We start from the raw sequence: 23525 nt of genomic DNA, 5'->3' as shown, positions 1-23525 counted from the left end.
CCAACATCCATAGTATTTTGTGGGTTTTTTTGGGCTATAAGACCGTGTTCTAGAAAGGTTTTTTCCTGACATTTAGCCACTAGCATCTTCAGAGAATGCTGGCATGGAAGGGAGTGGGGTGTATATACTGTATTTTCTGGCGTATAAGACTACTTTTTAACCCAGGAAAATCTTCTCAAAAGTCAGGGGTCGTCTTATACGCTGAGTGTTGTCTTATAGTGTGGGTGCTGAAACTTCCGAGCTGGACTGGAGAATCTGAGGTTGCTGCATATGGTGAGGAGAGCTCTAAAACAGCCCCGGCCACATCCCCACCGTATGCTGCGACTGTATGAAAGCAGCAAGGGTGGCACTGTGCGAGTACGGTAGAAGAAAATCCACTCACCAGGATTCATGGAAAGAAGTGACTTAACATGATCCCGATGACAAACTGAGGGGGTGCCTCACCAGGAAGGTTTAAGTGAAGGGTGGAAAAAGCTGCAGGCAACCGGGACGCCCGGGGTATGGAAAAAAGAGCCGTGTTTGTGCTACCGCTCTGTTAGTCTTGAAGACAGGATGGGCTGGGCAGGCAGGGAGAACTGATCAATCCAAGCAGACTTTGTATACAACAAGTTTTCCTGCTAAGTACCTGCATGTCATAAGCATTTGAATTATACTGAAATCAAATCTGATTTTTAAATTTTTTTTATTTTGTGTGCGTTGGAAGAGGGGTAGTCTTATACGGTGAGTATATCCCAAACTCTATATTTTAACTGGAAAGGTTGGGGTTGTTTTATACGCCAGAAAATATGGTATACTGTTGTTTGAAGGGATGTGATTTCTAAACATTTCTAAACTTAGGGGGAAAAACATACTTGCTGCTGTTTTCTTTACTGGCTTCAGCACAGGTGTATTCTTGCCTTCTTGGCTTACAGGAGTTTCAGTGAAAGAGTCCAGACCCTTGTTGTGACACATCTGGAGCTTCTGCTCAAATTCGTCAGTAATTACCTAATAAAAGACATCACAGGCACAATACAATACAAATACATCTCAGAGGAAGAGAATATTGCATGCTTAGGATTCAAATGTAAGAATTCTATGATCTGATTTTTTTTAAATTCAAGGGGGTTTGGGTAGAGTAGGGGAGTGGGAACTATTCCCTTTGTAGTCTGGGGAGAAACAGTGAGCCTCACCTTCATCTCAGGCTTTGTCCCCACCCTGCGGAGTCGGCCCAACACAGCCAGGAAGCAGTTGTAGACTTCTGAGTCCTGGAGTTTGTCAGCAAAGCAATCAAAGTTGTCTTGCATTTTACGGAGACCTCGTTCTGTGAGAGGCAGCAATGTAAGACAGTAAGCCAGGTCATGGTGCTGACGCTCTGTTCTGCAAGGAGAAAAAAAGGAAAAACAAACTGCCTTCAGTTTCACAAAAGCAAAACTAGGTCCAGAAGTCTGACCTTCCTATTACTACTTGACAGATGAGACACGTCACACATTACTCCACTGGACATGAAGAACATTCATTCTTGGTTGCAGAAAGAAGCCATCCAGCATGAGATAGTCCCACTGCTGCCTGGGTAAGATAAGGGATCATATGCTCTGTTAGGCTTGGATTTTTCCCTAGAGAGAGATCCCTAGCTCCTTCCTCAGTTCTTTACATAATCAAGACAACATAAGGAGATTAAGAGGTAAGTACAGCGGACCTTTGTTATACGCTAGGGTTTGGTTCCAAGATCCCCCGTGTATAACAAAATCCGTGTATGCCCAATCCCATTAAATATAATGACATAGCAAAATGGTGTCCCTTATAAAAAATGGAAAATTAAGGTTTGCTGTTTGAAATTTATACTTTTTGGGAACATTTTCAAACTGTGTATGAGGGCAGAATAAACTAGGATCTATGGAAGGTGGAATTCACTTTGCAAAAAACAAGGATCAAGCCACAAGGTAAATTAATCCTCATCAAAACAACAAAGGGAAGCACTGACTGAGCCTCCAGCTCAAACACTCCCCTTGTGGAGATGATGGTCACCTTTTAAAAAGAAAAAAATCTGAGTGACACAGCTTAAAAGATGTTTTAGGGACTGTGCAGACATAGTCAGTCCCTAAGGGGCAACCTGTAGCCGCCTCTTAGAGCCAGATTGGAGCTGTGGCAATCATACACCGCAGCCCCAATCCGACCTTTCCACGGTGCAAAAAGTGGCTTCTTTTTGCACTCAAGAAAGGGTGCCGTAGTGGTGCTCCCTTGGCGCTGGGTCATCTAAATGCAGCACCAGAGGAGTGCCATGACACCATGCTCCATGTTGTGTGGCATGTGGCATCATGTTGCCATGGGGGCAGAGTTGGAATGTGCATCGTGTGGATGCCACGCCCTGACTCCACCCCCAGGCCAGGCTTAATGGTTGGTCTGGACAGGTCCTTAGTCAATGTCTTCAATACCTTATGAAGGCTCCAAGTGAAAAAATTATGCTCCACTGAAGGACTAACAGGCGAAGCCCTCTGAAGAAATGCTTAATGACTGACATCCTGTTAGGGACATAACCATGTGCATGTTTCCCTTACAAGTGCATATATGCTTTTTTGGCACTACAGGGGTTGGTATTCCTTTCCTTCTGCCACAGTACCCAAAGCCTCTCTCCCTTTACTGAACAGCCTCTGAAGCCCCCTGCATAGTCATTTTCTGGATCTCTCAGTGGATTTTGATACTGTTGATCTTTATATCCTACTGGACTCATTCCATTTGATGGGAGTAGGAGACATTGTGTTACTGTGGTTCAGGTTCTATGTGCAAGGCTAGGTTCAAGAAAGTTGTGCTAAGGGACTCCTGCTCAACTCCACAGCATTGCACTGAGGAGTGCCACTGAGTTCCAGTTTAGCCACTGTACTCCTTGCATTGCTCACTTCCTGATTAGTCTATTTCAATGCAGTTTCCAAGTCATCTTCATGGGGCTGCCCTTGAAGATGACTTGGAAACTGGAGCTAGTGCAAAATGCAGTGGCTAGACTGCTGAGTATAGAAACCATGTAACACTGGTCTTCACAGAATTGCACTGGCTCCTGCCAGTCTGAATTAAAGGTGCTCTTGATAAAGGCCTAAAGGGCTGGGGAACTCAATGGCTGAGGAGGTGCCTCTCCTTATGTATGTCTATCTGAAAATTTGGAGTTGTTGGAGACAGGCTCATGTTATATCTCAGTGGTGGAGGCAATACATTGTGGAAATATACAGGAGGCCTCCTCTGTGGTGATACTCCAGTTATGGAATACAGTGGTACCCCGGGATACGAAATACCCACGTTATGAAATTTCCGGGATACGAAAAAATCCCATAGGAAATAACTGTTCCGGGTTACGAAGGTTATTTCGGGTTACGAAGAAAATTTTGGTGCTTTTCGGCGCTATTTCACACGAAATCGCGGCTTTTCCCCATTAGTGCCTATGGGTTTTCGGCTTGCGAAGGCTTTTCGGGTTACGAAAGCGGCGGCGGAACGAATTAATTTCGTAACCCGAGGTACCACTGTACTCTTTCTCTGGAGACCTGATTTGATGCCAGAATGACACCAGAGTTGGAACCCATATTACAGTTCTTGGGATCTAACTTGATTTCATTCAATGTACTGTACACATATGTTATGGTTGGCATTATTTAAATAGTTACTGGTTTTCATTTTCTGGTTTTAGTGATAAATGATTTAACATATTTTTAGTATTTCAAAATTATTTTTATTGTTATGTAGTATCTAAGCTGATGCCTGGATATTGGGTAGGATATAAATAATAAATAAAAAGATAAATCGGCTTCCTTTATGGCAAGACTGCAAACAAGATCCTCCCAGCTTGTTTATATGGGCTTTGATAGTCACTAATGATTACAGGGTTCTGAAACTGAAAGAGTGTGTTCCTATTACAGCATTGGTGAGGGCAGCTTTAAAGAGGCCAATTCTTTGCTCCTCTTGGGTCATTTTATGGCTTTGCTCTCCTCAGGGCACATAGGCTTGAAAAGAGGCACAGCATGATGTAAACTAGTTGGTCTCCAAGCCATTTGCCTCATTCACTATCTAATGCAGCCAACGACAGACAATTCCTTTGCTTGATTATCAGACCAATTGTTAACTGATGCTGAAGGCAGAGAAACTTCACCTACATCCCTAACTCACTTTGCCTTGGACATTTTCACCAACTCTCTAGGCTCAGAGGACGTGCCTTCATCCTCATCAGAAGAATGTGTTTGTTCAGAAACAGACTTAGATAACACTGATTAGTCTGCCTATTTATTGCAGAAGACGAAGAGGCCTAAGGGCTTTCTCAGCAGAGCTGGAGAGGACAAAGAAAGGGAACACACACACACACACATATATAAAGTCTGGAATGTTTAACTGGAGGTTAACTCCCTGATGAGATGAGGCCACTAGCCGAGCATTGTTTGTCAGGGCAGGTACAATTTTTTTTGTATAATAAGCACCTCTTATTGAATACAGGAAAGGAATAAAATGGGAGTACAAAAAGTCATAGGCACAGCTTGTACTTAAAAGTGGCTGACCGATATAGAATGGCAATAGAAATGTCCGTTGTCAAATTGTGATAATGCTGCTGCCTTGGCTGCGAATCTAGGGCCAGAGAGCGCTGAGCTTGCCACTTTGCTACTCCGGGAAACAATTTTTGGGCAGGGAAAAAGAACTTCACCAGAGTTCACCCTCCTGGACAGAAATGGCCTGAAGGGCTCCATTCCTTTTTTCTATCCTTAAGTTTCATCTCCCTCTCAACCATGCTCTGAGAAACACTTGTATAACCTCTCCAGTCACTAATGCTTCTCCCTTAGCAGGAGAGAGCAAGCCTTGGCACCCGTGGACATGGCAGCCAAAACTGGTTCTGCATTGTTAATAGCAGAGGCTGATACCAAAACTGGAGAGATGGAACTCTGTAGACTCATATGGCTCCTGGAGGAGTCATCTGGAGTCCTGTAGAGTCTCAGATCATCTACATTTGCTGCAAAGAGGACTTTGAAATCCTTATGCAAAGGGCTCTTACAGCACCTTTGAGACCAACTGTGACAGTCTCAAAGTTGCTGCAAGATCCCTTTCATACTGATATTTCAGACTAACATTACTATGTCTCTGTATTGTCTCCTCACGGTTTGGCAAGAGACTTCACTGTAAGCTTTCCCATTGTCACAACACACAACTAGAATAGAGACAGGCAAAACCAAACCAGGCACTTAAGGAGGGAAGAAAACACAAAAATAGGGATCAATATAAAAGGATAAACCTTTTTGAGCTTTCTGCTTACTTGGGGAAGGATGTGAAATGGACAGCAAGAGAGGAAAAACAAAACACCAGAACAGCAAAGAGATGAAATAGAACTAAATTTTAAAAAATTAGGAAAGCAATTATATATGCAAAACACATAGCCCTGAAAAGGAGTGAAGAATGACTTGGCCTGGATGACATCAAGGGAAAGAACTGAGTGATGATCCAGGAATCGCTAGAAAAAACAAGTTTGATAGAACATATGATGCCTTGCCAGCAACAGGGCTAAGCATTACAGAGGGCTCCTTTGCCTTAGACTAAAGAACTTAAGTGTATCAAAGCCTTTATCTTTAGCTATACCACCACGACCCTAGCATTACAGCTATGGGGAATCACACAAGAAAACACTCAGGAAGTACCCAAAACAGTAATGACATGGTAAGGATAAGCAATGTGTTCCACAACTGCCCTGGTGAAACAGACCAAAGGTGCAACAAGGAGATGAAAGGCACAGAATCAGAGTTGGAAGAGACCACAAGGGCCATTCAGTCCAACCCCCTGCCATGCAGGAACTTTCAAAGCATACCTGACAGATGGCTATCCAGCCTCTGTTGGCAAGCAACACTTATGCACATTTAGTACCCCTAAATATTTATCATTTAAAGGAAAATGTGTTTTTGTGTACAGTGTTCTGTTTCAGCTATTTTAGATGTGCACAGTCTGAAATAATTTAAAGGATGTGTATCAGAAAAAGGAGAAAAGAAAATGTCTAAGTTTCTCAATAGTGAGGTAAGCAGATTTATGCAAGATCAGAAACAAAACTGTTTCCCACTCAAATTACAAAAATTAGTAGGCATTTGGCAATTAGAGATTTGCACAAATCCACATTAAAAATAGAGGAAGAAAAAAAGTTTCAGTACTAAAAAGAGGAAGATGTCAGAACCATTACTAAAGGAGAGAGGTTGCAAGACATTAGCTTATAAATATTGGGGCTATGTCAGTGGTTGAGAACATTTGGCTGGCTAACCAAAACCCTGTTGTCATCAGAACCCCTCTCCTCCAAGTGTCAGAGTTGTGTCCTTAACCTCCTGTCAGGGCTCTGAAACATACCTGTTTTAGGTATGCATACCTGTTTCAAGTATGCAGCTCTAGGCATGTTGCTAGGGGGTGGGTTGGAATTCTGTTCTAAGCTACCTTTGTGCCTCCCTTCTGTAGTCTGCAGGAAGGGACAGGAGATGGAGATGTTTATGGGTGTCCATGTGCGCCAAAAACACATAACCAGGGTGAACTTGAGAGGTGGAGACAGGGTGGAGTGCATGCCTTCTACTTTGTAGTTCCAGGCCTTGGAGGAAGCCCTAGGATCACCTTGCTCACCAGGATCTGGCTTTCTCTGTGTAAAAACCAGTTCAAAGCTAGTTTTCTATGTTTACAAATCATTTATAAAAGGAATGTTTCCATCCTGTGAGTTCCCATCTGCAGTCTAAAGTAGTACAGTGGTACCTCGAGATACGAAATACCTAGGTTACGAAATTTTCGGGATACGAAAAAATCCCATAGGGAATCATTGTTCCGGGTTACGAATGTTTTTTCGGGTTACGAAAAAACTTTTGGTGCTTTTTTCGGCTTTTTCGCACGGAATCGCGGCTTTTCCCCATTAGCGCCTATGGCAATTCGGCTTACGAAGGCTTTTCGGGTTACGAAAGCGGCTGCGGAACGAATTAATTTCGTAACCCGAGGCACCACTGTATAGTCCAGACACTGGCTGGCCAAGCTTTCATGTGAAGGACTAGGATGCAGACAGCAAAATCCAGAGACACTGGGCAATAGGACACAGGACAAAATACTGCCTACACCAGTATCTCAAGCTATTTTCAGTGACAGCCTCTGTAAAAGTAGATGGTAAGTGGAAGAATAAGGAGTTGGGACCATTCAAGGAAGATGGGTGTGAGGTAAGTCAGATTTTCAAACAAACAAACACGTAAAAACTACAAATTTATCAGAGACTAGACTACTAATTAACTCTAATAAAAGAAAGCATTACATAACACCCTTGTTTGCTCGATGGCTGTAACTGCCTCCTCAGTTTCTGGGTCTCCATTCAATTTGGATGACTCCCTCCTTTCCATATAATCTTGTGATTACACAAATTAAAAAGTCTGCAGACATTATTATTTAGGCACACATTATTTCTAGTGCTGTAGAGAGCATGATATAGAACTTCTTAAAGCTAGGGCAATTTTGATTTTAAACTTCAGGAGCATCCGACTTGCCTCTACTAGTCTCAAAACAGTTGTGGCAGAGGGCAGTCCTCCAGCATGAAAATATAATTTATAGCACAATTTATCCTCAGTGCAGCTAAGATAGCTATTCTAAGACACATACTGTTGGTGAGAGTTTCTCTCCCAGTAATTCTATCAACAGTTCCAATCCAAGCACAAACTATACAACCCAAACAAGTACAGTCGCCTCTCCAAGTCCGCAGACTTGAAAATCCGTGAAGGGGCGATTACCATTAACGGCAATGGAGCGTGCCCCCCATTCAGGCCTATTGGGCTTGAATATGCACAATATTTGGAACTCGTGGGGGGGGGGAGAGATTCTCCACGAGTTCCAAGAGCCAACTGTAATAGTTTTGATAGATGTCCTGCTCTCACCAGGAATGAAAAGCCAGGAACTGTCTGCCCTTCTGCCAGAGTTTCCAAGGTTTTTGGTTCAGTTACTTGCTACACCTTAGACAGCCTCAGTGGTAGCCAAGTGTGCTAGCTGATGTGTGCTTTATGGTTTGCATCCTCTTACAACAGCACAGCCTGCCTTCCTGAATCATAACCACCTTACTTCTGCAAAAAAGCACTCTTCCATCACGTTCATGGCTTCCAAATTCACAATCCAAGAAGCTGAGTTTTGTTCCCAGATATACCCATTTCCTCATTAATTCCTTTACTCACCGTGCAGTCCGGAATCTCTGACAAAGCTTTTCCACCAAGCTCTCTGTCTGCTTGTCCTTTGTAATATAAGAAAAAAGTTGCCTGGGGGAAGGGAGGGAGGAAAGCATTTTTTTAAAAAAAGCTAGTTGTGGTTTATTGGAGTGAATTAAATTATTATGATGAGTTTGGAAGCAGGCTACACAGAATGTCAGTTTTTTTTTGTCAGGGTGGAATCAGAAATGTAACTACAGAGAATTGACCTAAAATTAATCCTTCCTACAAAAAGAAATGTAAGAAAGCAGGAGAGCAAAAGTGTCTCTTTCATCTATCTCCAGTGATCAGTATTTTTAATCTCTCCTACTGCACTTTCCAGATCAGTTGGAGTTACAACTACTTCAGAACAGAAACATAGCCACATCTACCCAAAGGCAGAAGCTGCAATTTGCTGAGCAACTAGTATACCAAAGCAGAGTTTTCAAGAATGGAATACTCCATACCCAGAAGTAGACTTTTTATGTCTTCGATACTTTAGATACTCCATGTATATATTCATAGTTTTACAAATTGTCACACATCCCCTGTTTCATTTACCACAAATTTTATTCAAGACTCTCTGTGTCTGAGACATGCAACTTTCAGGGGAAAAATAAAAAAAACTAAAGCTACCTCATAATGGTACGAAATGGCTGCTCCTCTATGCCTGAATCTGGATCCGAGAGACGGCTGATAATATCTGGCAGCAAGTTATACACGGCATTATCCTGCATAGACAAAACAAGAGCAGAAGTTGCTAAGACCATGAACTCCAGGGGTCCAGGCTTGGAGTGGGGTCTAGTTTCTACAATATTTAGAGAGTCTGGGTTAAGATACAGATAATAAACTAAGGCACAAGCCCATTTCCTCCCCTCAATTAAGCATGCAGAGATATTCCTTTTTCTCACTTTGGAGAATGCAGGCTTTGCCTTCAAACTTCAATTTAGTTTACTTGGGGAGACTCTTGGAAAATATACACCACTATCAGTTTAGGGACATACAGAAAGGGAGATGATTTGCCTGAATCTCTCAGCAGGATCTGGAATCAACCACAGTCCCCTCACAGTTCAGATATGAATTCAGAAAGCACTGTGCGAAGGTGGATCTACACGTTGCAGTTGCACTGAAACCAGTGCCAAACCCATTTTGCTGCCTGAAATAGAATCCAAATGGTCTCCTGCCTGTCTAATGCTTTTTCTATGGTTAGTCTTTTTTTTTTTTTTTTTGCACTGATCAAATGCCAAGCCCCAATTTGCCTGTCCAAACCCCCTCCCAGGAGTGTTCTTTTCTTTTGTGTAGCTTTTAAATGCTTTTAATAGGCTTCTATGTTTTGTTAGTCTAATTATCTGTTTTATTTTGGGTACTGTTTCACATTGCTTTTATTTTAATATTATCATTTTACCAGTTGCAACCTGATGATATGGAAAGGCACAACATTGGTTCAAGAAACAGTGTTACCTGAACCAAGTCAATTTACTCTGATGGATGGCAAGATCTGATGCAACTCATAACTTTAGGGACATAGGAAAAGCACCCTCATTTGCTGCGCAGAGGAGCCTCAGCGGCCAAACCACGCCACTCCTCCGAGCAGCAAAAAGAAGCTGCAAAAAGTGGTTTCTTTTTGCGGCGCGGAAATGGCATCGCAAAGCGCCAACGGCGCACTCACGGAGTCATTTCCGCTGCATGACGTGCGGACATAAGGCGTCCGCGACACCAAGATGGCGGTGCTCATGTAGAATGGGCGCTGCCATTTTGTATGCGCTCAGCGCGTACTAGGGTGCCCGTGCGGAACGGGCCCTAGTTTGCTTTTTACCTATAGACTAGAGAGGAATATTAGGGATCCTTTTATCACCTAAGGAGACAAAATGCTTTTCAATGTGAATATAAATCCCTGCATCAACTATACACTCCTAAAGAAGATGAGGATACGTTAGAGAACACTAGATCTTGGAGTCTCTATTAAGTTGGAAGCAGAAACGCAGACAAGGAGTAGGGAGTGACCTGATATTTATATTTCCTACAGTCAGATAATAAAAAGGAAGCAGGAAATTTTCAATTATAAGGTGAGAGCTTTGCTGACCACTCTTTCATGACGTATAAGGGTGCACAGTGAGGCTCTCCACATTTAAAAAACAAAAACAAAAACCTTTCCCAAACAGAGATAGGGACAAGCCGGTTTTCTATGTGTAGGATATATATATATATTTTACATGAGATCCCACGCCACCTTTGAAGTAGTAAAGTCAAGGACAGGTTTGTCACCATAAGAGGGACCTTATACTATATTTCTCAGTGCTTCTTGCCTCAGCATAACAGGGCCATTTAGATCAAAACACCTACTGCATTCAAGTCTTGCCTGCTTATTGTGCAGGGACAACTGGGGGACGAGGAAGATGTGCTGCCACCCTCATTAACCACCCGTATGGTATACTTTAGCTTTGCTGAAGTAGGAATTCAAATGTAACTTCATTCAGATCTTACTAAAGGAAGTGAAACTACAGGAAATATGGGTATTAGCCAGTAGCAAATGAATGTTACACAGAATAAAAATCCAGATAATTTGATTATAACATTATGAGATTCAATGTACATCTTGATGGGCATGGATGGGCACGTCCCCAGCCAAACTTCCTGAGACTATTTCTTAATTTTTTTTAGTTTTAAACAGCCTAGTGCTGTCACAAACTTAGAGTTTTTAAATGGAAAATATGATTTAGTGAGCTGCTTCATACAGCAACACTGGAACTATAACAGCATAGAAGTGAGCAAGATAATCCATTTTGTGTTCTAGCTTCACATTGTAACATGCTGACTCACCTTGCTGGAGAGTTCAGTGAAGAAGTTCAGAGCCAGCCTAACAATGTCCTCTTCAGGATCAATGAAAAGAGTTGCCATTTCACTCACTTGTCCCTTAACTTTTACCATGTCTTTCAGGATCAAGTGAGTCATTACTAAAGCAGCTGTCTTCCTCACATGCTGACAAGGGTCACGTAGCCTGAGGAACAAAGACATCCAAAGTGGCAATAAATAGCAATAGAAATAGCAAGTACAATTCTGTACCACTTACCAGTGATCTGTAAGCTAATTGCCCACAATGATCTGAGGAGTCATTTTACCAACCTATGAAAGGATAGAAGGCCGAGTGGACCTCAGAGCCCCTGGGATTGAACTCACAACCTTGTAGCTGCAGTACCAGCATTTAATCATTGTGCCACAACCAGGGCTCCCTATCAAAGCCACATCACCTGCTGTACTGTCAAGATTCCTTGAGGGCTTCGTTGCCTCCAAATGTCTTGTCTTTACTATTAAACACACTGCAGACCATTACAGCCAGCTACTGTCCAGACTCAGGCCTTTCATCCCATCATTCTTTGCACCAAAGCTTTACCTGGCATAGAGGTGGGGTGTCCATGGTTCCACCTGATTAGGGAAGCGGATGGCCAGGTCTCCAGCTGCAATCATTAGGTTGGCACGCACACTGGAGAGTGTGGATTTTTCCATCATTGTGAAGAAGAGCCGTAAGTGAGCATCGCAAAATTCTGTACTGCATGGAAAAGGAAACCAAACCAATTTCAGGTATATATCAGTAAAGTGGCCTCTACCTGGCAGAAAATACACAACAATGTGAGAGGTTCCCCCGGGGAATGAGGACTAGGAAGAGAAGATAGGAACACATAAATACCTGATCATGCAGAATTTTCCAAGGGCCAGTGCAGCTGATGCTGTTAGTGCTGGATCACCGTAGGCCCCTGGGTGGTTACAAATCTTCAGCACCAGTGGAATAAAGACTGAAAGCAGTTGTTTTCCTATAAACAATAAGTGGTAGGTCTATCTAGGGCATGGGTGGGAAAGAGTGATCCCCAGGGCACATGTAGTCTCCAAGAACCATTTTTGCAGCCTCCAGGAGACTCCTCCAAGGCCTCAGACTCCTCCTCCCCTAATTTGGGCACCCACAAATAACCCAACCCACCAAAACAAATATGATAATTTAGGTACCTTTGCTCCTGACCCCAAACCCTGGAAAAATTGCAGAAATAAACCATTCTTATGCTCAGTGATGTGGTGTCACTTCCAATCATACCAAGAACAACCACACAACCTGCTCATTGAGTGGGGAGGAGGGCCAACGCCTAGTCTAGGAATATTAAGTGTCTATACTTTTACTACGTGTGCTAGAAACCAACTCAACTTTATCTCTTAAATTACAAATTAAAATATTCTCATGGAGAATAATAAAGTTAGATACAACACAGTAAAATTATATTATGTCAAAACATCCCAATAATGACATATTAATCAGATTTTATTTTTATGTTAGTTGAAAGGCAAGATGCCATCTGGACTTTTCAATTTGTTGTTTGATTTCTTCGCCATTATACTACAAAAATTACGGTAACAGAGACATTTGGCAACATGGAAGTCATGTGCCAGAAAGAGAGGTTTCCACTCAGACTAGCATGCTCACCGTCCAACAGCTCTGTCTCACATATGCTGCGGATGAGCTCTGCTTCTGTGTCCTCGGCAGATGCCCCAACCAAGCCAAGGTCCTCCTCTATGGTGGTGTCATTCCCAGTACTCTAAGCAGAGGGAAAGAAGCCACAAATTATTCCTCATTTGAGTGCCTAGTTTGAAGCATAACAGTGTTAATAGAATGAAAGCTGAAGGCATTCATAACTTTTGCAGCTAATATCCTGGCACTTCATACAAGCAAAAGAAACACTGCTAGGAAATGAGGCTGTTTTTGTAGCTCAGATACTGGGGATCAACTCTGAAGAATGAACTTTCATATTTTCCTCTAAAGGACAGCTAATAATATAAATATGATTTTAAATGTAAATCATATATGAACATTGTACAGTGCACTATATGTGACTTCAAGCTTATGCTTAAGCTGCGTGACAATAAATTATATGGTGCGTGCACCCCATTGTTTTCAATGGGGTGTGAGCATACATGGAATTCCCCTTATGCGGGGGATCCGGAGCGGTTTTCCCACATAAGGGAAAGGCCCACTGTAATTTAATGAGGTGTTGCAAGAGGGAGTGGTTTGAATGTTGGACTAGGACTTGATGCTCAGTTCAGCCATGAAACCCAGAGTCACCTCAGGCAAATCACATGCTCTCAGCCTCAGAGGAAGGTAATGGCCTCCTCTGAACAAATCTTGCCAAGAAAACCCGGTTCACCTTAGGGTTGCCATGAGTAGAAAATTACTTGAAAAACAACAAGAAAGAAGAGAAACCTTATAACCTTTTCAACTACATTCAACATCAATTTCAGGTAAAAGGACTGAAGAAATGACAATTTATTCATTAGATTAGGTTTCGTCTGTTATATCTGAGTACTTAACTCTGGCCCATGGACACTGCTAACTCCTGAACTACAGAATTAGCCAGTCAGCTTCCCCCATTCTTCCACCAGATAACAGCAACAGGCAAGTGTCCTAGCAAGGCTTCTAAAGAAGAATTAGTTCAGATGGCTTTTTTTAAAAAAATGAAAACTGAGCTATAGATACTCAAATAATTTGTGAACCAGTGCTGTACAGTATCCAGGTATAGGAAGCATCAAAAACAGTAAAGAGAACTCCAGACCTTACCTTGTCTTTCTGTACTTTTGTAGTGGTTGCTGCATGTTCCTTTGCTTCTTGCTCTTCTCCAAGGAGTCGGCGCCTTCGTAGCTCATTGCTTACTGACAATTCCAAATGTACAAGCTGCTGCAAGGCCACATCCCCCGCAAGGGAGACCAAATGTGTCAAAACTGTGGTATCAATTGTGCTCGAGTCACCAGCAACTTCACATGGGGAAGGGTCAGGCCCTGAAGAACAAATAAAAAAATTGGTGAGATATTTTGGTCTGTTCAGTCATTTCTTTGGAACAATATATTGTTTTTAGAGTGATGTCACCTGGTCATTTCTTCTCCAAGCCCACTGCCCACCCATCCCCACTTCAAAGGGGGGTTCTATCAGAAACAGTTGCTGCCTTCAGCTCACCTGCCTCAGTCCCTTCAGACTCCTGCAGCTTCTCAAAGGCCTGCTGGCTGCAAGACTGCAAAATTTGGGCACATATTTCTTCAGGCCCTTCTGCCAACTGATAGATGAGAGCAACTGCCACCTGAGTGAAAGGGATCCAGTGTGCGCTTGGTTTTGCAAAGCCTAAGGGAAGCCAAGAGGACAGACCCATAATCAGACAAGGCAAACGGCTTGTATAGTCTTAACTCCAGGTTTCAGGTCCAATAACTTACCCACAGTAATGGCCTCATGCAGGCGTTTGAAGAGCAGGTGTGATTGCGGAAGCCGGAACGGGGTGCTGCTTTTCCCAATGCCAGGCTGTAGGGAGGGAGATTACTCGTTTTGCACAGCAGAAACTTTTGTTTCTCTTAGCAATAATACCGACAAGGGCAATAAAAATGTACAGTTTCAACTTCCCTGGATGTTGTGGAAAGCAGGGGCAAACACAGCAGCTTCCAGTTACATAGAAAACTTAACCAGAATACTGAGATTTTGATATGCAAAGTCAGTATCCTAATTCACACTACCTCTGATTATTTGACAGTGTATGCTGTGTGTGATTCAGATGTAGCACTTGGGAACTGCAAGCTTTCAGATAGTGGAGCATGGTGAAGTGACCAAGAACATGAGCTGAAAGCCTCCTAGTTTCACTTGCAGCTCAAACTGGCTTATAGATTTTAAAAGCTTCTAAAGTGCAAGTGTTTACACTAGATACAGTATAGGGGTGGGCACTTGTAAGGATTAATAAACTAAATATAGGACTTTCAAGTCTCTGAAATATAGATACTCAAGTCCCTATTAAACACAATGGCTTGGTAAAATGGTGCCCCTTATATAAAATGGCAAAATTAAGCTTTGCTTTTTGGAATTTACATATTTTAAAAATGATTTCAAGCTGTGGATAGTTGAATCTGTGGATGCAGAGGGCTGGTAGACATAGCAAAAACTGGTAAATGTAGCAAAAAAAGAACAGATTAAAACTCCTGAAGGTGAAGTGGGCAATGTGCAGCCTTGGCCACTTTTGTATCACCCTTTTCATCAAGATCCTGCAGTCACTAATACAGTGGTACCTCGGGATACGAAATACCCAGGTTACGAAATTTTCGGGATACGAAAAAATCCCATAGGAAATCATTGTTCCGGGTTACGAATGTTTTTTCGGGATACGAAGAAAATTTTTGGTGCTTTTTTCGGCTTTTTCGCACGAAACGCGGCTTTTCCCCATTAGCGCCTATGGCAATTCAGCTTACGAAGGCTTTTCGGGTTACGAAAGCGGCCGCGGAACGACTTAATTTCGTAACCCGAGGCACCACTGTAGTTACTGTTGGAAAAGTATTGTCTGCTTCCCAGCAGAACCGCGGTCTCAGTGAATAACTGGGAGCACAACTCTCCTAGAAAATAAGGTATGTGCCCCTCACAGACCCCAATGAAAATGTACTTTTCCACCAACAGCACAACAGAAAGATAGTACAGGTGTCTGTGGTAGCAACAGCTGGGGTGTGTGTGTGTGTGGCCTCTACTGCTAGAAAGGAGCCTATCCGTATCCTGAACTATGACTAATGTTCACCAGGAATTTTCTTACAGAAAGGGTTTGAAATCAAGAGTCTTGCCTTTCCCCAACTGTTCTGGCCAGGATCAATGCCAGGATGTACAGAAGGGAAATTTGTAGAGGGAAAAAAGATTGAAGAGCAAGCATTTCATGAATTTGATTAATTGGTATCCACTGGGGTTTGGTTCCAGGACCCCCCATGGATAACAAACTGTGGATGTTCAAGTCCCATTAAATACAATGGCATAGCAAAATAGTATCTCTTATATAAAATGAAAAATCAAGTTTTTCTATTTGGAATTTATACTTTGTTTGAATATTTTCAAGCAGTGGATGCTAGTATCCATGGAAATAAACATGTTAGCCCAGGAACATTTTCTCAAGGCTGCCACTATACTAGACTGGCCATAGTGGAGAAAATGGATGAATTTTAGTTGACCCACCAACTCTCACCTATCAAAATAAATAGTCAGCCCTTCTTATACACGGATTTTTTATACACAGATTCAAAGCATCCATGGTTTGAAAATGTTCAAAAAAGTATAAATTTCAAATATCAAACCTTGATTTTCCATTTTTTTTATAAGGGACACCTTTTAGCTATGTCATTTTATTTAATGGGACTTGGGTATTCATGGATTTTGTTATCCACAGGGGATCTTGGAACCAAACTTCAGCATACTGTATAGCAAGGGTCCACTGTAACATCTAGTGGCCTCCAGTGGTGCTGGTATAATCAGTTGGCTGGAAAATGTCTGAGAGAAAGTGATCTTAGCTTCTCAGACCCTACTAAAGAAGCCATCTGGCAACCCTAAATACTTTTCCATTTAACAAGGGTAGCTGTGTTGGCCATATAGCAAAGTACATCATCATCCAAAAACCACAAAACAGAATCCTTTATGAGACCAAGTACAATGCACATTATACATGCTGCAAGCTTTTGAAGCTTCACTGACTTCTTTATCAGGGGGTGTTAAAAATGATAAAGGAGGAAAAAAAATATTGATGTTAGTCATGGCCCTGCGTTTGGTCAAGATGTTATATTTGTAGTGGAGCTTCAAAAGCTTGCAACATGTATTATGTGCATTTTGGTTGGTCCAATAAAGGTATTACTGTTTTGTGGATATTGGACAATGATGAACTTTCCCATTTAGTAGCTAATCTAATCTCCCCTCTTGGGCAGGTTCTGTATGGGAGATGGCAACTCAGTAAAGACTCTTTCCAAACAATACTGGACCTATTTCTATCTGTAATAGCTATCTCATTGCATCTGTTATGCAGGCCCTCATACTTACCTGAAGACCAGACTTAAAAAAACTGGGTGAACCTGATATGGCAGTTACAATATGAGGAAAAAACAGTAGTGATCACAGGCATATTCTAACCTTCTGATTATTGCCAATTTTAGAGATGGCATTACACACTTCCAGGGCAAGGCGATAATCTGCATGCACTCTTTCATCCAGTCCCACTGTAACCAAAATATCAAGGTTGCTCCCCACAATCTCAGGCTTCCCCCTGGTGTTGGCAAGAATATATTTAATTAGATTCAACATACTGTAGAAATTCGGATGCACATCAGTGACCAAAGCAACATCTATGTATTTCAAATAACAAAGTAGATGTTCCCGTGGATTACTTTTAACAGAAAATATGATACCAGAGGCAGAAATAACATGGAAAAAACAGGGTATGATATCACAAAAAAGAGGAATAGGTCAACATGTTGCAGCAAACTTTTATTCAGAGTGAAACTATATGCACATGTAAAATGAGACAACTAGGTCAGTTAAGCCTTCATAAGTAAACAAAAACATTTGAAGCTTCTAAAGGCCATTTGATGGCTACTTCTAAAACGCATCCAGGGATGACTTTTTCTTCCATCAGCCTTCATTTTTCTAATGTCTACTTTGGAGATCAAACTTACAGACTTCTGCTTTTTAAAAATGCTGGGATAGCAAGTGAGGTGGGTTTATTTGTTTTCCCCTTTTCCAGTCTCTCTTGCTCATGTGTGACTAAGTAAAAGGATTCTGGAGGCAGCTGCTGTTTACTTTACCTTGCAGGCTAGCAAACACAGTACCAGTAGGATCAACAAGAGTAGAATCCAATTCTTCCCCAGCCCAAGCTTCATTTCATTTTTTTTAAACTACACTGGTACCCCGGGATACGAATGCGCCGCCTTACGAAATTTCCGGGTTACGAAAAAAATCCATTCAAAAAAACTGTTCCGGGTTACGAAGGTTATTTCGGGTTACGAAAATTTTTTTGGTGCTTTTCGGCGCTATTTCACACGAAATCGCGGCTTTTCCCCATTAGCGCCTATGGCTTTTTTGCCTTACGAAGTATTCCGGGTTACGAAAGCGGCGGCGGAACGAATTAATTTCGTAACCCGGGGTACCCCTGTACAGAGACTACTACAACCTCACACCAAGTCTATATTCATCCAGCTCCCTTCACCATGTTCCCAATGTTAATGCTGCTAAAACCTCCAGCTAGACAGAGAACAAGGAGGAAAGGAAGGCTGGGTGGGCATAAAATACTTTTAAAATGAGCTTCTTTGTGACAAACTTTGTTAACTGAAGCATGCATGTATTTTCAAATCTTTAAGAATGAAGGCTTGTATGGATGCAAGAAAATGTGTTCTGCACTTTTTTGGGAAACATGGACATTTTGACTCTTCTTTGGGGGTCTCTTGTACATGATATAGTTATTATGAAGTCATTTGTATCCTGCCAGCTTATTAATTGAACAGGAAGCTGAGCTACTGACTCACCTTGCCATCATACCCAAAAGCATGATAGCAGCATGGCGCTCCAACACTGAGCAGTGTGATTTCTCTGTAAACCGCTCCCAGAGCAACTGGATCACAGCAGGTCTTATCTCATCTTTTTGAACAAATTCAGAGATCTAGAAAACAACAAAATTCATAAAGGAAGCATGAGGCATTTTTAAAGACAAAGCAATAATGAAAGTTAGTGACCACACTCTTCCCATAAAAGTCAACGTAAGATCCACTATGTGGAACAAGCCTAACCCGTAATCCACCCTGGCTAGAGGAAACAGGATTTCAAAGGAGTTTTTCCTTCTCTGATGTAAAACTGGAGCTTTATAAATGTCCCTACTTTGCAGATGGCTGGCTGGAGGTTCTGAGGAGGGAGCAAGCTTGTTTTCTGCTGCTCAAGAGACTAGAACGTGGAACAATGGATCAAGCTGCAGGAAAAGAGATTCCACCTCAACATTAGGAAGAACTTCCTGACAGTAAGGGCTGTTCCGACAGTGGAGTCTCCCTCCTTGGAGGTCTTCAAACAAAGGCTGGATGGCCATCTGTCAGAGATGCTTTGATTTGGATTTCCTGCATAACATGGGGTTGGACTGGATGGCCCTTGCGGTCTCTTCCAACTCTATTATTCTATGATTCTCTCCACTTACAGAATGTACAAGGCAAATCTGAATGGCTCTGCCAACAACAGCAAGTGGCAAGATTAATCTGTACAAAAATTGGGGGTATCAGGAGGATTCTATTGAGAATTCAGAGAAATGCAAGAAGATGTAAAGTATTTGTCTCAAATTTAAAAACTGCTGATGACAAGTATCTCAAAACACTGTAACATACTACCTTTTTATTCTGTGGTTTACTTAACAAAGACATTGTCACCACTTAATTTGAGAGCCTTGGAGGATCAGACTGAGGACATACGTAGTCAACCATTCTGTCAGTTTTAGAAAGAAACTTTCAGGAAACCTACAATATAGATGGCCATGTTGTTTGCTCTCAGCAGCTGGTATTCAGAGGAACACAGTTCGCTGAAGGTAGAAACTGCATTTAACACACATCATTGCTCCGGGACTGATTTACACAACATTTACTCTGCTTAATGTTGGAGTACCATGCTGCCAGTGAATTTTTCTTGTATCTTTTAAAAGGATCCAAGTCAGTGGTTACCACTGTTACTTGTAATAATACATTCTCTAAATAAATGTGCATTTTGGAAAATAGATCTTTGCATTAGTTCTACAATCCAGGCCCACAAGAGAAGAATTTCTCTCCATGTGGTCAATAATGCTATATTCTACTCCCATGTCTCTTCTTAGTTTCCAAGGATAGAAGACCAAGCTAGCAATCAACTTAAGTTAGTTACTTCAATCAAATTCCTGGCCCCTATAGACATAGAACATAGTCAAGCATCTTGAAAATGTTATTTAGAAGAGGTAAACACCTGCAACAGAAGTTTAACATAATTGCAGAAAAAAGTCCTTGACAGACAGTAATGCTGCCAGTTTGTGGAGGTACAGATGGAACAGTCCAGTATGAGACCCCTCTGCCCTAAGTCAAATAAGGCAGATTGCAAGACCTGCAAGATTCTTAATCACAAAGTCAAGACATTCTAAGTGTGACTAGGATTGTGAGCTGGCACGCTATAAGGGAAAGTATACTCACAATTTCTTCAAGGCACCGAATTGTACTCAGTGTTGCATCTACCATAAGAAGGAAGAGAGAGTGTACCAAATTCTGAGCTCTAATCCTAAATAAAAGAGAAAGAAAATGTTTTGGAATTATTTTAAAGGACTTGTCATTATGGGATTCTACTCTACAGCCAGCTATCTTGATTGTAAAACCTATTAAAAATGCAATCAAGAATTATAAACAACAACAAACTTAGCATATGCCTATACTCAAGGATTCATTTGGGGAAGAACGTATCTAGGGAGCCCATAGCAGTTATTCACTAGATCTACATTTTTTATTCTGCAGAACCAAAAAGCCTATTTTAAGGACAACAGCATCTGATAATCACATTCTGTGTTCTCTTGAGTGGCATAATTACCAATACCCCAGTTAAGGGAATGCACTTTCCTCTGCTATGGTTTGTAGTAGAAGGTCATCCAAACCTTTCAGTGTCTCCACTAGGATTGAGGTAGAGCCGCCTGTAAGCATCCAACACAGCCTCTCTGATTTTTGGATCCTTGGACCATATAAGTGGAAGCATCTGACGGACTCCTAGAACAGCTTGAGGGACACCAAACTGAGAGACTATCACAAAGAATTCAATGGCTTCTTGTACCACTAAAAAGAAAGAAGATGGGGAGGGTGATTTTATATTGCAGTTCAGATCAATGCCTTTAGCCAAACAGCAACGAAATGACCATATCCCTATTTTGTTCGGCAACCATTCTCCAATCAAATGCTCTAGCCTGCTATTTAGCACAATACATGTATGGACAGTTGCTTACCTGTAACTGTAGTTCTTTGAGAGGTCATCTGTGAATTCACACAAATGGGTTATTCTGCACCTGTGCAGGGAATATTCGGAAATATCTAGAGCTATTAGAAGCATTTCAGCGGTAGCCTTGCCCACTCTCCAACTGCCTACTTGGCTCTCTTTCTGCCTAAACCCTCAGTTCCGTGGATGCCAACGCAGCAGCCCAGGATCTAAGGAGAGGCAAGGCAGGGCTAGGGGAGGATGGGCGGGTTTGTGTGAATTCACAGATGACCACTCAAAGAACTACAGTTACAGGTAAGCAACCTGTCCTCCTTCGTTGTGGCCTCTGTGAATCACACAAATGGGTTTAGACTAGCAAGCTGCAGTTACAGAAGGGAGTGCCATGCCACACAAGAAAGGCACACTGCTCCCAAATAGAATCACCATTTGTGAACCTGAGTCAAAGGACATGTAGACACAAGAATGAGCAGTCTCGATCATATGACGACTCTACAGACGTCAAGCAGAAAAATCCAATAGAGATGTAATGGAAACAGCAACCAAGCTAAGTAAAGAAGCATTCACACTGGCAGAAAAACAGGCTTGCCTGCTAACTCATATGTTGCACAGGCAGTTGCTAGACATCAACAACAAGGAAACCTTGGAAGTACTGGCCATCACTACTCTATGGATGAGTGACAGGGGAATAACTTTGGAGGACAGCACCTGACAACATTGAGATAGATAAGAAGTATTGGAATTGCAATACCATTTACATTTTTATACTGTTAGTAGTGGACTAAGCAGCCCTTAAATGGTTTGTAAGGAGTAAGTCTAGGATCAAATTGACAACACTGTGAACTTACAACTGTGTGGCTGCAATACTAGCAGTAACCCCTGTGCCACCAGGACTGCCTGATATAGGCAGAAACAAAATTATCAAAGGAAGAAACCTCTGAGCTAGACAAACAGAGGGCACAGATTTGCTGGCAATGGTGATCTCCAACAGAAAACTATCCAATAGGTAAGTGACGTAGAGACAGGAGAAGCTATCAACTGTAAGTTGATATAGGACTAGTAGAAACATACTGAAAACAAGAAGATATGGTATACAAATGGTTCTCTGATTCACCTGTACCGAGGATGTGGCAGTACAGTCCTCCAACATGGAGGAGATAAGCACTTCTTGAAAGCAGTCTGTACGGAGGAAGTGAAGGTAATGACCACAGTCTGGATGGGGTATGACTACCACAGTATGGTGATAGCATTGGTCCTCAGTGCAGAGGGATAAACCACACCCTCCAAAATGCCCATGTCGAGTGAGTGACAACAGAATATCATGGCATGGAGGGGATACGTATGGCCAAATAGCTGTCCTTACGAAAAGAAGTGATGGTACCAATGCCCTCGCATGGAGGAAATATGACAATAACCATTATGCTGGTACAAAGTGCATAATGGTACTGCCCCTAGGCACAGAGGGAGAAAACCTGTCATCGAATTTGACTGTCCAGAATAAGTGATGTTAGAAGTCCTCGGTACAGAGGGGATGGTCACATCCTCAGACATGTCCGCACTCAGTGAATGAGGGTAATCCCTCGATATGGAGGGAAACAAGAACATCCTCAGAGCTACGCATATAGCGTGGATGACCATACAGACCCTTGACATGGAGGGAGTATAACAACAGCAGTAATATTCATAACAAGTACGTAATGTTAGTGTCCCTAGGGGTTTAGGGAGCAATTATGTCATCGAATTTGGCTGTCCAAAGTGAGTGACATGAAATGGTCCTCAGTACAGAGGAAGAAGCACATCATCAAAGGTATGTGTACCTATTTCCTGTGTACAGGTGAATAACCATGTCTTTGTTGAAGTTTGCACCAAGCGAGTGGCTTACCTTTTCCTAGTAAGGAGGGAGCACTAGCTGGAAGAGAGCAAGTAAGTCAGTTTACCACCAAAATGTTTATAATAGCTCTAGAAAGTTCAGAATACACTTTGCGCAGGCACAGACTAATCCATTTGTGTGATTCAGAGACCATGACAAAGAATAAAGTTGTGTCCTATAATTGTATATGCTATTGTGAAGCCTTAGAATCACATTCCTGATTTTTGTTCTGTAATCACAGACTCCTATAGTTTCTCACTAGGGCTGAGGAAAATATTTTGAGCCTTATTGTGTCTTTTTTAACTAACCATGCTTGTCTATGTCACTAAAATTTATGTATAGTATTTGATTTTTTTGCAGTAGCCACACTTTTATTTTCTGGAACATAATTTCTTAAAGGATCTTAGAAATTTGTGCTTTAAGACTTTCTCTATAATCACTAATACAAAATAATGTCTATGAGGTTTTTTATAATATATGCACTGTTTTGTTCTCTACTGTGTTTTCTAGGTTTTGAAATAAGCTATTCTGGATGTTAAAGATCCTTCTTAAACATTTTAGATCTTTGGCTCCTGCATCAATCAGCTCATCTTGAAGCTACTCCCATTGTAAGCTTTCAGACTGTTAAGTTTTTGGCATGTTTCTGCAAAAACTGATACTAGGGAAGCTGAAGTTTCTTTAAAATGGAGCTACCTCTTTAAATAGCAGTGTG

At 41.8% G+C, this 23525-nt stretch overlaps 1 protein-coding gene across 3 annotated transcripts in view; it reads right to left on the bottom strand.

Moving 5' to 3' along the window:
* The window catches only part of NCAPD2 (non-SMC condensin I complex subunit D2), a 44068-nt gene that overhangs the window by 1922 nt on the left and 18621 nt on the right, over positions 1–23525 (bottom strand). For all 3 annotated transcript variants that reach the window (XM_042453854.1, XM_042453853.1, XM_042453855.1), the window contains 15 exons: positions 20615–20789; positions 20163–20247; positions 18498–18631; positions 17110–17242; positions 14409–14493; positions 14158–14319; positions 13765–13982; positions 12637–12748; positions 11854–11977; positions 11560–11715; positions 10989–11166; positions 8805–8899; positions 8160–8240; positions 1170–1356; positions 852–984 (listed from right to left, as the gene is read on the bottom strand). In XM_042453854.1, coding sequence (XP_042309788.1) covers positions 852–984; positions 1170–1356; positions 8160–8240; positions 8805–8899; positions 10989–11166; positions 11560–11715; positions 11854–11977; positions 12637–12748; positions 13765–13982; positions 14158–14319; positions 14409–14493; positions 17110–17242; positions 18498–18631; positions 20163–20247; positions 20615–20789 — 2058 coding nt within the window. The remainder of the gene's footprint in view (positions 1–851; positions 985–1169; positions 1357–8159; positions 8241–8804; positions 8900–10988; positions 11167–11559; positions 11716–11853; positions 11978–12636; positions 12749–13764; positions 13983–14157; positions 14320–14408; positions 14494–17109; positions 17243–18497; positions 18632–20162; positions 20248–20614; positions 20790–23525) is intronic.

Source organism: Sceloporus undulatus, chromosome 2 (assembly GCF_019175285.1).
Source record: "Sceloporus undulatus isolate JIND9_A2432 ecotype Alabama chromosome 2, SceUnd_v1.1, whole genome shotgun sequence".
Taxonomy (NCBI): domain Eukaryota; kingdom Metazoa; phylum Chordata; class Lepidosauria; order Squamata; family Phrynosomatidae; genus Sceloporus; species Sceloporus undulatus.
Note: the sequence above shows the minus strand (reverse complement) of the source record. Positions and strands in the feature narration are given on the sequence as shown.